At 47.1% G+C, this 16,845-nt stretch overlaps 1 protein-coding gene across 1 annotated transcript in view; it reads right to left on the bottom strand.

Moving 5' to 3' along the window:
* Nucleotides 1-723: 723 nt before the first annotated feature.
* Nucleotides 724-16,845, bottom strand: part of TAF15 (TATA-box binding protein associated factor 15) — a 76,949-nt gene continuing 60,827 nt past the window's right edge. Inside the window, 3 exon segments of the mRNA XM_082246702.1 lie at nt 724-989; nt 991-1,006; nt 13,962-14,058. Coding sequence (XP_082102828.1) covers nt 894-989; nt 991-1,006; nt 13,962-14,058 — 209 coding nt within the window. The 3' untranslated portion in view covers nt 724-893.

Here is a 16,845-nt window from a genome sequence, read left to right on the forward strand (position 1 = left end):
GGAACAGGCGAGCACCCACTCCTAACAGAACCCCTCTCCACCGAGGTGGGGGGGCTGTCGACCAATACGGACGCCGCGACTCAGTTTGACTGGTCGTAGGCGCCCTGGCCAGACGTTTAACTCGCGGGGCCAGTCCCCGTCCAGTGGGACTATGTCGCGGCCGACCCAGCGCGGAGCTAGGGCCTGCACGCGCTCGTAGGCCGGCTGGGGTGACCACTGGATCTCAACATCCAGCCCATCGCCCAGCTCCAGCATAATTGCTTGAAGATCTCACAGGAACAAAAACTGGAGAGAAAAAGCTAACTAAAAAAGTTTTATCTAAAAAAGCTTGCCAGGACCAGAGATCCCAGCAAGAAACTTAGTTTTTTTCTGCCTAGTCAGGAGTAAGGACCTGACATCCTGTAGCAGGGAGAGAGAGGATATACCCTCTGGGACTGCCCCTAAGGTGTGGCCAGAACGTTTTTCCTGCCTAGTGTCCTACTCTTGTAGGGGGCAGTATAACCCTACTAATATTAATCAAAGAGGACTGCGTCTGTCAATGAGCAACAGAGAAATGTTCTTTGCAGGACCAGGAAAGAAATAAAGACTTATAGCTCACATGAGCGGGTGTAAGATAAGAGTAGCATGCCATGTACTGATACTTGTCACATACATACAGATCATTCCACGGCTAAAAACAGCAATTCTAAACATATCAATGCGCATAAGTAAAAATAAGCAAACTAAAAACAAGTAAGGTTTATTGTATTACAAAAACACTTTTGGCAAGATTTCATACTTTCATTTTCAAACAGAAGAATTTAGGGTCATAATTGTGTAAAATAATTTTCCAATAGTTTTTTAAATGGGAAAACATCCTCACATTACAGGGTAAATATCAAACAAAAACTAAATCAAGTAATCTGTAACTTAATTCTAAGTAGAACGAGGCCCACATGTAAAGCAGAAGAGATGGATTTCAGGTTAGTAAGGTCTGTTGCGCTGGTCACTTCTGCTGAAGTCATTCCTGCCAAAAAGCAAAGAAAATTATTTTTTTAAATTACAAAAACTGCCATTGCCATTTTTAAAGTACAATTCTCTAGGGCTCTAATAATAGCTTTTTAAGAATTGACAAGTCATCTTAGGGAAAGAAAAAAAAAAAAGTGCATAAAATACAAAGTTTTGGGTGCTTTACTAACTGTAAAGCTGACGCACATCAGTGACTAAATAGTAAGCCAAAAGATAAAAATGACATTGGATTTCAAATGCAAGTCAGCAATGGCAGCCATCACAATTATATCCTGATCCTTAAAGGCGGTCTGCCACAAAAAAACAAAAAAGGATTATGCTTCAACTGAACTACTTTAAGTTGCTATAAAGTACGGGGAAAGTGAAATACATTACCAAGTCACTGTCATGACAGCATATTGTAAGCCATCGGCTTTTCACAGTTTCAGCAGCTCATGTAAATATTTGCTTAATATTCATTTTTCTTGCGATTTTATCTGCTCCTTTTCCAGTTTTAGAGGGCCCCTTTCTTGTAGGGTCCTATAGTAACCCAGGTATGCTAGAAACAGGACTACATTATCCACTTGTGGACCAGAAGGTTTTACCCCCTTAATGACCAGGCCATTTTTTGCGATTCGACACTGCCCTACTTTGACAAGTGCCCAGTCATGCAATGCTGTACCCAAATAAAATGGATGTCCTTTTATCCCCACAAAGAGCTCTTTTGGTGGTATTTGATCACCTTTGTAATTTTTATTTTTTGCGCTATAAAAATCAAAAAAGCGACAATTCTGGAAAAAATTAAAAATAAGAGATCAAAGTAAAAATCAAATTTTATAAATTTTAGGCCAATTTCTATTCTGCTACATTTTTTTTTTATTAAACAAAAATAACACACCCAATAAGCGTATTTTAATTGGTTTGTGCAAAAAGTTATTACGTCTACAAACTAGGGGAAAGTCTTGTCAATTTTATTATCTTTTTACTAGTAATGGCAGCGATCTTTAGCGGGACTGCCACATTGCAGCAGACAGACCGGACCCCTGACATTACTACAGTAATCAGTGCTAAAATATGCAGTTACTGTAATGGCACTGGTAGGGAAGGGGTTAACCCAGGGGCAATCAAAGGGTTAGGCGTGAGCCTAGAGGGTGTTTTCTAACTGAGGTGGATGGGCTTAAAGAATCAACAAAGACCTGTGATCGTAAATAGGAGGATCACAGGCGCTCTGTTAATTCCAGAGAGAACCAGTCTGCTGTGTTTACAACAGCAGACCATCGTTCTCTCTCAGCGGGGAGCGATCGCGGGTGCCCGGTGGCAATTGCAGCCGCCAGCCCCAAGGATCGTCTTACCCACTTGCCTAATGGGTGCGCGCGCCCCCAGGAGCACTCCCGCGAACAGACGTACCTATACGTCAGTTTGCGCAGCCAAGCCAGCCTGCTGCAGTATATCTGTGGCGGGCGGTCAGCAAGTGGTTAAGAAGTGTGGGCATTCCCTGTGACCACAAGTGCAGGCACGTCTCAAGATAACAAGACATCTCTCGCATATCTTACAGTAAGCTCCTGAAGGCAGGCACTGTTCTCACATTGCTGAAATTTTATCAGTGAAGGGCAATGCATGCACAGAACGAGTGATGGGACTTTTAGTCCTAAATACGGTGATTGGGTGACCATGGTTACATAGAGTGCTTTTCTGGGCTAGAAATGTATGCAAGCAGCAAGGAGGTAACCATAACAGTAATCTCGTACACACAAGTCTGGCAAGCAATAGTCTGCTCAACAAAAAACTATATCAAAGTTTTATGTGAAAAATTACAAGGCTGGACAGGGAGGACTGGCGGCACATGACGGCGGCTCTCTCTAAGTGGTCCCGAAATGTCTTGATTCTGGAAAATGCTTATAAGGTATTTTACAGGTGGTACTATACTCCGGCTAGACTGGCTAAATTTATACCCGCATATTCCCCCGTGCTTTCGGGGATGCGCTCAGGAGGGGACCATGGCACATATTTGGTGGACGTGCCCCAGGGTGCGCAGACTGTGGATTAGGATTTATGCCTTGCTCCGTAATATTTTTCAAGTCACCCTGAAGAGGGACCCATATGAGGCACTCTTGTGTAAACCTATACCTGACTTGACCCGTACACAACGTCAGTTGGCTCAGCATTTGCTTACAGCTACGAAATTGACCATTGCCCGATCTTGGAAGACCCCGTTGCTTAGTTTTGAGGCGGTCAAGAACTGTATGATATTCTCATTAATGAAAAGTTGATTGCGATAGTTTGATTCTCACGCTAAGTTTCTTAAGGTGTGGGACCCCTGGATCTCGAACGTTGCCCCTTCCAGATTCCAGACCACCCTTCTCTCTTTAATGCCCCCTGGACGCTCGCCCCGCAGGACTCGTTCCCCCTTCTTCCTTCTCCCCGACCTTTTAGTCTTCTATTGTCGTTTCTTTCTTTGTCCTACTTTCTCACTCCTTCCTCTCTTTCCTTCCGGGCTCGGTACTCTCAGGCCCAGCCCCTGTTTGCTCATTGGAACGTAATAGAACTTCTTTTGATAGTTTTACTGCATTATAAACCGCTAGGAGGGACTTTAGGTCCCTATCTATGCATTTTTGCTGCTTGTTGATACCCATTATTTGGTCCGTGATGTTTTCAGGTTGGCTCACGCCCTATGTCTCATGTTTTGCTGCTGTTTCCCTGCGTTCCATTTTCTTTTATCCAATTGTACACATATACCATGTTTTGATGTATGTTTATGCCTGTTTATTGTACAAGAAAAATTACAAGGCTTTAAATACTTTCACATGAGCCATGCAATAGACAACAGCTGTTCTTTAACCACTTAAAGCGAATTTCCACCCAATAGTGGAAAATCTGCTTCCTCCCCACCTCCGGTGCCACATTTGTCAAAAACAGGTACCCTTCCCCACTTCCGGGAGACAGCGCCGCGGCATCGTCCCTCGGAAGTTAGGTCCCCTCCTTCCTCCGCTGCTGGGCCAAATATAAAAAAACGTGCTTCGGGAATGCACAGTAGGGAACTGTGAAGCTGAAAGGCTTCACTGCCAGATTCCCTTACAGTGAATGGCGGCGGCAGCACCCGAGAGCCGATACGAAAACCAGCTTCGGGTGCCAACGCGGGAACCCTGAAAAGGTTAGTTCTAGAATTTAAAAGTTAGCATCTACAGTATTTGTTACTGCAGACTTAATTTTTTCCTGGGGACGCGGAACTCCTCTTTAAGGACCAGACCTATGTCTGACACTTATACTGATTTTACAAGTTAAACTCAGTATTTTTTGCTAGAAAAGTACTTCGAACCCCCCAAACATACAATTTTTTTTTTTTTTTTAGCCGAGACCCTAGAGAATAAAAATGGATTTTTGTAAAATCTTACCGTAAAATCCTTTTCTCTTAGCTCATCGACAGACGTAGTCCTCGGTGATACACCACCTTCGGGTTATGTTACCTCCGCAGGAGCAGGACTAGACAGGAAATTAAAAAGCTCTGGCCACACCCTAGGGGCAGTCCCAGAGGGTATATCCTCTCTCTCTCTGCCTCAGCAAATCAGTTATGTGAAAAAGCAGTGCTTAGAGAATTTAACCCAACCCAACTCCAAAACAGAGGGGCGGGGACTACGTCTGTCGATGAGCTAAGAGAAAAGGATTTTACGGTAAGATTTTACAAAAATCCATTTTTCTCTAGCGCTCATCGACAGACGTAGTCCTCGGTGATACACCACCTTCGGGACGTCCCAGAGCAGTATCACAACTGAGGGGTGGGAAAATGGAAATCAAATCCCAATCTAGAAGGCCCAACCGGTGCCAACTAGAAGTTTACAATGCTCATCCTTAATGATGAGACTCAACAAAACAATTTTCAAACAGAAAAAAAAAACCCTCGAGGTAGACCACCGGTCTCCTCAAATTGCGGCCTGCAAAACCTTGCGGCCAAATGAGGCATCCGCCGATGCCGTCACATCAATTTTATAGAATTTAGTAAAGGTATGTACCGACGACCAAGTGGCCGCCTTACATACCTGGACCACTGACGCCTGATGGCGAAAGGCCCAGGAAGTACTGAGCGCTCGAGTGGAGTGCGCCCTAACGGGGAACGGAGGACTCTGACCCTTAATAGAATAAGCCTGTACCACCGTTTGTCTAATCCATTTGGCAATGGTCACGGCAGATGCAGGCAAACCCTTTCTGGGGCCATCCGTGATCACAAAAAGTGAATCCGTCTTACGGAATGATTCCGTAGCTTTCAGGTATACCCTGATTGCCCGAACCACATCCAAGGAATGCAACGCATGTTCCCGATGATGCTTGGGCTGAGGACACAAGGAAGGTAGTACAATATCTTCATTCAGATGAAAATCTGAAACCACCTTAGGAAGAAAAGATGGCTTAGGATGAAGTACTACCTTATCCCTATGAATCACTAGGTATGGGGACTGGCATGATAATGCAGCCAGTTCTGACACCCTGCGAGCAGAAGTAATAGCCACCAAGAAGGCCACCTTCTGGGATAAAGTAAGCAAGGGAATCTCCCTGATGTTTTCAAAGGGAGGTTTCTGTAGAACCGACAAAACCAAATTAAGATCCCAGGGCGGTAAGGGCGCGCGGACTGGAGGAGCCAGGTGCCGCACCCCCTGGATGAAATTCCGCACCAAGGATTTGGTAGCTAAAGGTTTCTGAAAGAAGATTGCTAATGCTGAAACTTGACCCTTAATGGTGCTCAAGGCTAGCTTCTGCTCAACCCCTTGTTGCAAAAAGGCCAATATTCGAGACACCGAATAGGTACGTGGAGGAAATCCTAAAGATTCGCACCACGCAATGTAAGTCTTCCATGTGTGATAATAGACTTTGCTGGAAGTCGCTTTCCTTGCTTTAATAAGGGTAGGAATGACTGAAGTAGACAAACCTCTGTCCTTCAGTACTTGGGTCTCAATGGCCAGGCCATTAAAACCAGCGACTGTAAAGCACGAAGGTAAATAGGTCCTAGAGACTACAGACACTCCCTGAGACGAAGTTCCCACGGAACGTCTGCGACTAACATGTCCAAGTCGGCCAGGCCGGCTTGAAGAGGCCAGCCTAGAATTTCTAGGACCACTGGCGCTGATAGGATCTGAACCAGGCGTCCCTAGAGCTATCTGGCCCCGACCATCCGAGAAAGTCTGGTCGTTTTCTGTTCCCACACATTTATCAGATACCTGATAGTTATCAGGAAAGGTGATCTTTTCTGGTTGAACCTCAGGGACCGAAGTCACCCGACTAGAGGCTACTTGGCCTATCTGGTCAATCAGATCCGATTCCTGTGAGGTATCGGGACTAATCTTAGGAAAAGGTAAAGGAAAAGATCTATACAGGGAACGGTAACTACCGCTTCCTGTACTTAAATGTTGGAAGGGAAGAATCGCACCGGTAGTAGTGGTAGATGCTCGATCTAATGTCCTGAATACCGGTGAAAACGTCCCCCCACCCTGAAATCGGGTGGGGGCGCACCTTCAGGCTGTGTACTCCTTCACTTCGGGTTTGGCTGGGTTGGTCCTCTGCTTGTCCGACCATCCCTTCTTGAACCCTCCTGGAGGAGTCTTGCCTTTCCCGGGAGTACCAGCCGGGCGCCCTTTATGGGCGGTAAAGAAAGGTCCTCGCTTGTTGCGAGGTCCCTTAACTTTTGCAGCCTGTGGCAAAAAAGTACTCTTGCCCCCGGTGGCATCCTTAATGATTTCATCTAGGTTGGCTCCAAATAGACGATTCCCCTGAAAAGGGAGATTGGTCAAAGTCTTTTTGGAACCTAGGTCAGCTGACCAGCATTTTAACCACAGCACACGTCTGAGGATCACTGCTAACTTAGATGCATGCCCTAACAAGGGAGTAGTGTCCAAGGCTGCGTCACAGATAAACCGTAGCCCTTGTATGATCTGTTCTATCAAATCAGATGTCTCCTGGGGAATATCTTTTCCCCTAAGATCTTGGCGTACCATTTTCGCCCATTCCGTATGTGTCTGGGAAACTAGACCAATAACAATTACTGGTCTAAATGCTGACCCTATCAGAGAAAAGATAGTGCGGGACTCCGCTTCTATCTTTCGATCCACCGGATCCTTAAAGGACGAAGTGTCCTCCACTGGAATAACCGTGGCTTTATTCAGCCTGGAAATAGGCGGATCCACGACTGGTGGTACCGTCCATTTCTTAATGATGGATTCCTCAAACGGATAGCGTCTAGCAATACGCTTGGAAATAGTAAAGGTACGTTTAGAATGCTCCCATTCTCCTTTAATCTGATTACCAAAACATTTAGGTACAGGAAAAGCCTTCGCCGTCTTGATGGGCTTATTAGTCCCAAAAGGCCTTTCTGTTTCAGTTGCCTCTGCCGGTAAAGCCTCAAGTTTTAAGGTTTCTTGCACTGCCACAACTAGTGCGTCCACCAATGCTTCTTCCTGAATTATAGCAGGAGAAGAAGCGTCCTCCTCACTGTCTGAGGGGGCTTTACCTGGGATAACAGCCCTTGCAGAGGAACCTGCAACTGCAGTGACCATCTCTGAATCAGAGTCAGAGGTGTCAGATAGTATAGGGGTAGGCGGGGGTCGCTTCCTTGACCCCCGTCCCTGACAGGCCGCCTCCACCCGAGCCACCATAGACTCCAAAATTGCTGTAAATGACTCTATACTCTGTGCACCGGCGGGTCCCGAGGCCCCCTCGAGGGAAACAGGTGGGGGAACATGTGTGGCAGGGTCCATAATAACTCCAGTTACTTCCTGGATGATATAATTCAAAAGTAAAGAAAAAACTTTTTTTTTTTTTTTTTTGACCCTCAGTGCCACAAAAAAAACCCCTTAGTGTTACCTGCTAGGGATCCCTATCGATCGAGAGAGAGAGAGATAGACCCCCAGGCTCACCACTTGATGTTCAGAGTTAAACTGCAACAGCTTACAGCGCTGTCTTAGACAAACAGGAAGTCTTTTGGCTGGCTGCCCAGGAAGAAGGGAGGCGGCTCCGCCCCTCTGCACGCCTTCCGGCGCCTCCCCCAAGCTCCACGAGGTGTAGAATCACCTCAAACATGGCCGCCCCCATGCTGGAGACACGAGGCTACGCCAAAATGGCGGCTCGTGCGATCCAGCAAAAAAAAAAATGGCGGCGGCCTGTGCTGACTAGCGGTGTGCTGCAGGCACACAACACTCTCTCTGCATGGGGATATGGCGTGGTTGGCGGTACCGGCCCTGGCGGACCGCATGGCCGTTCGGGAGGCCTGCTAATAGCTGGAGATCTGATTTGGAAGGCAGTCTACATGTCCATGGCTTCTGACTGGTAGGTAGCTTATACTTAACCCATAAGATTCCCAGAATGCCACAGATTACATCTTTAAAACATGTATACAATAGATTGTTAGCTCCCAAACCAAGCCTCCTGGCTTTTTGCACACATAAAATCACACTCAAAGTAGGAGGATTTGTGACATGTTATAGGATAGAAAGAACTCTTTCTTACCATACAGAGAGGGGCCCGCGTTCACCACAAAACCCGTCAGGGAAAAAGGGGGAACATACTACTCACCATACCGGAACCAGGCGGGCACCAACTCCTGACAGTACCCCTCTCCACCGGGGCGGGAGGGCTGTCGACCGATACGGACGCCGTGACTCATGGTCTTTGGCGTTTCAGCGAGACGTTTAACTCGCGGGTTCAGTCCTTTTAATGGGACTTTGTCGCGGCCGACCCAGCGCGGAGCTATGGCCTGCACGCGCTCGTAGGCTGAACTGGGGTGACCACCGGATCTCGACATCCAGCCCGTCGCCCAGTTCAGATTTCTTGCTTGAAAATCTCACAGGAACACTGGAGAAAAAAAGCTGTCTAAAAATCCTTTTAGAAAAAAATTCTTGCCAGGACCTAAGATCCCAGCAAGGTATCTAGGTCCTTACTCCTAACTAGACAGAAAATAACTGATTTGCTGAGGCAGAGAGAGAGAGGATATACCCTCTGGGACTGCCCCTAGGGTGTGGCCAGAGCTTTTTAATTTCCTGTCTAGTCCTGCTCCTGCGGAGGTAACATAACCCGAAGGTGGTGTATCACCGAGGACTACGTCTGTCGATGAGCGCTAGAGAAACTAGAGCTCGTTGCACTACATGTCATACCGTATTTGCGCAGCGTTCTTAAACGCATTTTTTTTTTTGTTGAAAAAGACACTTAGAGAAATAACACTTTTTCAATAAAATGTGAAAGAATGTTACACTGAGTAAATAGAGACCCAACATGTCATGCTTCAAAATTGCACGTGCTCGTGGAATGGTGACAAACATTGGTACTTAAAAATCTCAATGTGACGCTTTAAAAATTTCTATAGGTTACCAGTTTAGAGTTACACAGGGGATCCAGGGCTAAAATTATTGCTCTCGCTGTAATGATTGTGGCGATACCTCATGTGGGATTTAAACACCGTGTAGGCATGACTTGCGTAGGAGTTCGCATTTGTGTGCACTCGGTCAGTTTGCGACACTAGGGCAATAGTGAATACCAGCCTCATTGCCGAACCAGTCAGTGTACATATTGCGGGCCACAGCCTCCGCCTTCCGGTCAGCTGAATCCTTAAAGGCCAGGGAATCTTCAATCAGAATCATGGTTGTCTTGTTCAAATCGGGAAACCGGAGGGACCACTGGTGGCACAGTCAACTTCTTAAGAAGGGACTCCTCATAGGAGTAACGCTTAGTAAAGCGCTTAGAAACCCCCACGGGGGTGCTTTGGTCGTCCCCACTCGTGACAATTCTGTCAAAATGGGAAGGGAAAGGAACACCTTTGCCGCTTTGGCTGGCATGCGAGTACCAAAGGGAACCTGCGACCCCCTGCGCAACTTCATCCTCCATCTTTAGGGTCTCACACAGATTCAATGCATCCACCAGCACCTTTTCGTGCACGTTCAGATGGAGGATTCCAAGTGCGTGGTTGCACACCCAGCAGGGTGACCCTCGTCTGCGGCAGCCGAATCCGATTCAGGATCTGATGAGATGGGGAGGGCGCTTTTTGATAGCCCCGTCACCTGAAAACCACCTCCACATGGTACACAAGGGACTCCAGGATTGCTGTCAGTACATTGATGGATGGTTGGGACCCGCAGCCTCAGAGAGCGGATCAGGTGGGGAAATGGGCTCCAAAGACTCAAACTCAAGCCTCCACCAGGGGGGCCCCACAAAAAGTGTAACACTGCTAAGGGACAACCCCCGCTGCGCTGGCAGCACCACCCAGTCACAAGCACCAAGTGATCCTCAGCGGAGATGGAGAGGACCCCCACCAGACTCACCACCCACAGAAACAAGTGCCTGCGGCCACCAGGATAATGCAGTACACATGCGATGATCAGGAAGTAAAATCATTCAGGAATCAGCACCAGGCGATGAGGGGCTCCCACCTCCGAAATCACCACCCACAGGGCTCCACTGTCACGGCCGCCACTTTAATGGCAAACCACAGCAAAATGGCCACTGGACTACATAAACATGGCCGACGTGTATAGACAGGCTACAACAAAATAGCGGCTCCCTGCGGCAATATGAGGCATACAGGGACCCAGGAGGAAGACAAGGCCTCAGGGACAGATCTAGGCAGGACGGGGGGCTCCTGGCAGGAGCCCCCACCAGGTACAAACCGCCAACCGCACTGTCGATCATCTGGGAACACCCCCCCCACACCCCAGGAACCGTGGCCAGAACCCCCAAACATGTGGAGAGGGGATAGGTGAGGGACTCGGCGAGGGGGGAACCTGGGAGTCCGACTGTCCGAAGTCCACCCAAAAACCCTCCAACTACTCACCATCCCAGACAGAACCCCTCCATTGAAATGGGGGGGGGGGGGGCTTTCAGCTAGGAGGAAGGCTGCGTCTCGGGCAGAGACCCACTTGTATGGGACCTCGCAGGCCAGCCCCCATCCAGCGGGGCTATGACGCGACCGACCTAGGGCTGAGCTGAAGTCTACTCGTGCTTGCTGGCCAGACTGGGGCGACCACTGGAAAGAGACCAGACAGGAAGTGATACATCAGGCTACAAGAAAATGGGGCAGGCTCTGTGGATGACATCATAGACTTAAAAAAAATTGCGCCGGACCGGAAGTGATGTTCTGCCACCAGTGCTGTCCCCAAAAGATTGGATCTGAACATCCTGTAAGGGTTAATTAAATAAAGAGGTATAGTGGATGATACAATCATGCTCCTGATTATGAACTTGACAGTCAGAGCTTGGCTTATACGCAAGAGATCCTGTGGTCATTCTGAGCTCAGTTTGGTGGCATACTATGCTTATGTGCCTCATGTTTTCTTATGCACTTTATATGGACTGCTTGCACCGTTAGTTGTAGAGTCCAACACCATTCCCTGCTGTTTGGTGGGAGTTTTCAAATTGTTTCCATATTTTAATACAAAGTACACCATGAGCAATTTTTTCTGGTGTCGGTGATCCTTCTGTCTGGCTTGATGCAGATTGAGCAGTTTCCCCGACGATTTCACCTGTGAGGTTGGAAGATCTAACCACATCCATAGAGGATCAGATGTATCGTCATAAACAAGACCATTTGAATAGTAAACGCACTTTTGCTGTCCTTTAACTACTTGCCTTCTGTGCACTTAAATCCCCTTCCCATCCAGACCAATTTTTAGCTTTCAGCGCTCGCACACTTTGAATGACAATTGCGCGGTCATGCTACACTGTACCCATATAAAATTTTTATCATTTTTTTCACACAAATAGAGCTTTCTTTTGGTGGCATTTAATCTCTGGGTTTTTTTTTATAAAAAAAAAAAAAGAAAAGACAGAAAATTTTGAAAAAAAAAAAAAAAAAAGTCTTATTTTCTGCGAGTAAATTTTGAAAATAAATTTTTCTCCTTCACTGATGGGCACTGATGAGCACTGATAGGCGGCACTGATGAGTCGGCACTGATGAGCACTGATAGGCGGCACTGATGAGCACTGATAGGCGGCACTGATGAGCACTGGCGGGCGGCACCATCAGTGCCCACACTCAGTGCCCATAGTGCTGCCAGTCAGTGCTCATCAGTGCCTAGATGAGCAGGCACTGACTGGCAGCACTATGAGCACTGATTGTGTGCACTGATGGGGGGCACTGTGGGCATTGAAGGTGTGTTTGGTGTACCTCTAGTAATCAGGGCACTGGTGATCGGTGCCCTGATTACTTTTTTCTGTGTCCGGGGCGCTGTGCAGCTCTCCCTCCTTCCTCACACGCAGGCTCTGTGTGAGGAAGGAGCGCCGGCGATGAGAGATGATCTCATATGTTTACATATGAGATAATCTCTCATTGGACGGCTTGATCACGTGGTGAATGGCCGCTGTGATTGGCCATTCACCACGATCTGTGATCGGCTGTGTCCAAGGGACACGGCCGACACAGATTCCCCCCGATGCGTGCTCGCGGGAGGCGTGTCACTGGGAGGCCGTTTAAAAACGGCCTCCCGAAAATTTGAGTCCGCGCTGCAGCCGTATATAGGCTGTAGCGCGGATGGCAGGAGGTTAACTTAGACAGAAACTGGTTCTGGTGAGTGTGCACTTATTATATTTGGTGGAGGCAACACAGACAGTGATTCACTGAAATTGTGGAGTAACCCCAGTGGAACTATTTAATTTACACTTATGGATTTTTAATCACTTGATTGTGATCCATTTTATTTGATTTTTTTTATGCATATATTTGTATACAAGGAGAATCACTATTATTCATACAGTGCTACTTTTTTTCTTTATACACAGCGAGAACAGATCTGTGGGTCCCAGTGAGGCTTTTGTCCGCCGGCACTTGACGATCATCCAGCATAGAGGCAGATCGCCGTTCTGTCAGTAGGGAAGGCACAAATCCTGTGTTCCTGCAAAGCAGGGACTTGAATCCATGCCTTTCCCTAGTAAAACACCTCCCACAGCACACTAAGAAACACTGGCTAGGCAGACAGTTAACCCATTTGATCGCCCGTTTAACCCCTTTCCAGCCAGTGTCAGTACAGTGACAGTGCATATTTTTAGCACCGATCACTATTTGTGTAGCTGGTCCCCAAAAAGTGTCAAGTGTCTGGACAGTCCGCCGCAATATCGCAGTTTCGCTATAAGTTGCAGATTGCCGCAAAAAATAAACCGCAGACAGTAAACATAAAAAGGTTTTGGGTACAGCATCGGACGATTGCGCAATTGTCAAAGTAAAGCCATATCACAAAAAATTACCTCTTTCGGAGGTCAAGTGGTTATAGAGACTAAGGCTGCATTCACACTTGAGCGTAGCGTTTTTTACCGCGATTTTTTCAGGCGTTTTTCATTGACATCAAAAACGCTGGTAATCAGCCCAAAAAGAAGCTCATGTACTTTTTTCAGCTACAGGCGTTTTGCAAAACGCTCAGATGTGAACAGGGGCCATTTAAATGAATGGGGTTTTACTTGTTGGGCGTTTTGGAAGCGTTTCTTTTGAGCGTTTTTGGAGCTGAAAACGCCCAGATGTGAATGGAGCCTAAATGGAGGAGGCTGTGGCTATTCTACTGAAGTAAGCAGCTGACTTGGGACTGGGTGGATATTAGTTCAGGAGGGTAGGTTAGTTAGCAACGGAGCAAAAAAAAAAAAAAAAAAGAAAAGTGTTCTGACAAAATTTTAAATCGACAGCAATTTCTGACTAGATCAGGATTTAAAAAATAGAAAAGGGTGCAGGCGCAAAAAATTATATAGTATATGGGGCTTATTCACACTATTGCATTGTGGTAATGTACAGTACTTGCCTTAGTGTGATGTGAGGTTAGTTATTCTGAACAGCATGCTAAAGAACCTTGACATTTTGCACCAAGGCGATTCACTAAGCAGTGCTTTAGTGGTCTGCCAGAAATTGCCCACGCATCTTTCCTGGTATGTTTTACTGCATTATGCAGCCCATTAAAATAAATTGTCACAACACAATGGTGTTCGTGGGCCTTATAGTTTTTTTTTGCCACAGACGGTTCACTCACCTTCCTCCCATCTTTCCTCCGAAGCCACCTCGGTCACCACCCCTTCCACGACCTCTGAATCCTCCTCTATCGCCCCCATAACCACCTCTACCTCGATCTGTATAAAATAAACATTTTACACATCAGACAAATGGGTCAGATTCTAAAAAACAAAGCAACAGCCCCTGTGCCAAGTAAACTTAAGCAATCATTAGGTAATCAAGTGAGCCAAGCAACATAAACGCCCCCCTCTGCTCAGGCAACAGAGATAAAGGTGACAAATCAATGAAATGACAAAAATTCTGAAATTGTGAATTTGACAGTTGTAGCTGCAGTTTGTATCCAATTTTAGCATCATGGAGGCACTTGTGGTTCGACTATAAATAAGTAAAAATGGATTTTTTTAAAATCTTACCGTAAAATCCTTTTCTCTTAAGCTCATTGACAGACTTAGTCCTCCTTGATTAATATCAACTCGGGTTATACTGCCCTCTACAGGAGTAGGACTAGACAGGAAAGAAAACGTTCTGGCCACACCTTAGGGGCAGTCCCAGAGGGTATATCCTCTCACTTCCTGCTACAGCAAATCAGTTATGTCACAAAGCAGTGTTTAGAGAATTTAACCCAACCCAACTCAAAAACAGAGGGGCGGATACTAAGTCTGTCAATGAGCTTAAGAGGAAAGGATTTTACGGTAAGATTTTACAAAAATCCATTTTTCTGTCGCTCATTGACAGACGTAGTCCTTGATTAATATCAATTCGGGACGTCCCAAAGCAGTGCCACAAATGAGGGGTGGGATAATGGAAATCAAAATCCAATCTAGAAGGCCCAACCGGTGCCAACTAGAAGTTTTAAAGGCTCATCAATCACACAATGAGACTCAACTGAAATTCCAACGGAAAAAAACCCTCGAGGTAGACCACCGGTCTCCTCAAATTGCGGCCTGCAAAACCTTGCTGCCAAATGAGGCATCCGCTGATGCAATCACATCAACTTTATAAAATTTTGTAAAGGTATGAACCGACGACCAGGTAGCCGCCTTGCACACCTGGACCACTGACGCCTGATGGCGGTAGGCCCAGGAAGTACTGAGCGCTCGAGTGGAGTGCGCCTTAACAGGGAACGGAGGATTCCGACCCCTAATCGAATAAGCCTGTACCACCGTTTGTCTGATCCATTTGGAGATAGTCGCGGCAGATGCAGGCAACCCCTTTCTGGGGCCATCCGTGATCACAAAAAGTGAATCCGGCTTACAGAACGATTCCGTAGCCTTCAGGTATACCCTGATTGCCCGAACCACATCCAAGGAATGCAACGCATATTCCCGAGGATGATTGGGCTGAGGACACAAGGAAGGTAGCACAATATCTTCATTCAGATGAAAGTCTGAAACCAGGATGGCTTCGGATGAAGAACTACCTTATCCCTATGAACCACAAGATATGGGGAATGGCATGATAATGCAGCCAGTTCTGACACCCTGCGTGCAGAAGTGATAGCCACCAAGAAGGCCACCTTCTGGGATAATGTAAGCAAGGGAATCTCCCGATATTTTAAAAGGAGGTTTCTGCAGAACCGACAAAACCAAATTAAGATCCCAGGGCGGTAAGGGCGCGCGCACTGGCGGAGCCAAGTGCCGCACCCCCTGGATGAAATTCCGCACCAAGGAATGAGTAGCCAGCGGCTTCTGAAAGAAGATTGCTAACGCTGAAAACCTGACCCTTGATAGTGCTCAAGGATAGTTTCTGCTCAACCCCCTTTTGCAGAAAAGCCAAAATTCGGGTCACCAAATAGGTACGTGGGGGAAATCCCAACGATTCACACCACGCAATACAAGTCTTCCATGTGCGATAATAGACTTTGCTAGAAGTCGCTTTCCTTGCTTTAATTAGAGTAGGAATAACTGAAGCTGACAATCCCCTGTCCTTCAGTACCTGGGTCTCAATGGCCAGGCCGTTAAAACCAGCGACTGTAAAGCACGATGGAAGATTGGTCCTTGAGACCGCAGATCCTCCCTGAGAAGAAGTCTCCAAGGAGCGTCTGCGACTAGCCTGCACAAGTCGGCGTACCCGGCTTGACGAGGCCAGCCCAGAATTACCAGGATAACTGGAGTTCCCTCCACCTCTATCCTGCAGAGAAATCTCAGCAGTAACTTGAGAGGGGGGGGGGGGGGGGGGAAGACATACAGTAGCTGATACTGCCCCTACGGGGCGCTCAGCGCGTCTGCTGCTTCCGCTAGAGGATAGCGGGCGCGAGCCCTGTTGAGCCAACCGATCCATATCCAGGGTGCCCCAATGAAGGGACAGCTGGTGAAATACCTCTGGATGAAGAGACTATTCCTCTTGATCCAGAATCTGACGGCTGAAATAATCTGCCTGTCCACCCCCGTGATAAATATCGGAGAGAACTGGAACAACTGTTCCCCCAATAAAGAATGTTGGCCATTTCTATGGCCGCCAGGGCACTCTTGGTGCCCCTTGGTGATTGACATAAGTCATGACCGTGGCATAGTCCGATTGGATCCGAACCGGACTGCCCTGGAGCTGCTCGGTCCAGTAAATCAGACAAAGTCTGATCGCTCTCAGTTCCAACACCTTTATCGGTAACATGGAATTTATAAGAAATGACTTCCTCTGGCTGAGCATCGGAGACCGAAGCCACCAGACCAGAGCCTCCCTGGTCTGCTCGCTCAATCGGATCCGATTGTCCAGGGAATCAGGATTCCATAGTTACATAGTAGGTGAGGTTGAAGACAATAGTCCATCCAGTTCAACCTGTGTAGGTGTGTGTGGCTGTAATCATGTCACATACCCCTGAATGTTCTGATCCTTGAGATGTAAGTCTAAGAGTCTTTTGAAAGCCACCATACTACCCGCAGAAACCACCTCTTGTGGTAGAGAAT

The sequence above is a fragment of the Pelophylax lessonae genome (genome assembly GCF_965119305.1).
Source record: "Pelophylax lessonae genome assembly, chromosome: 2".
NCBI lineage: Eukaryota > Metazoa > Chordata > Amphibia > Anura > Ranidae > Pelophylax > Pelophylax lessonae.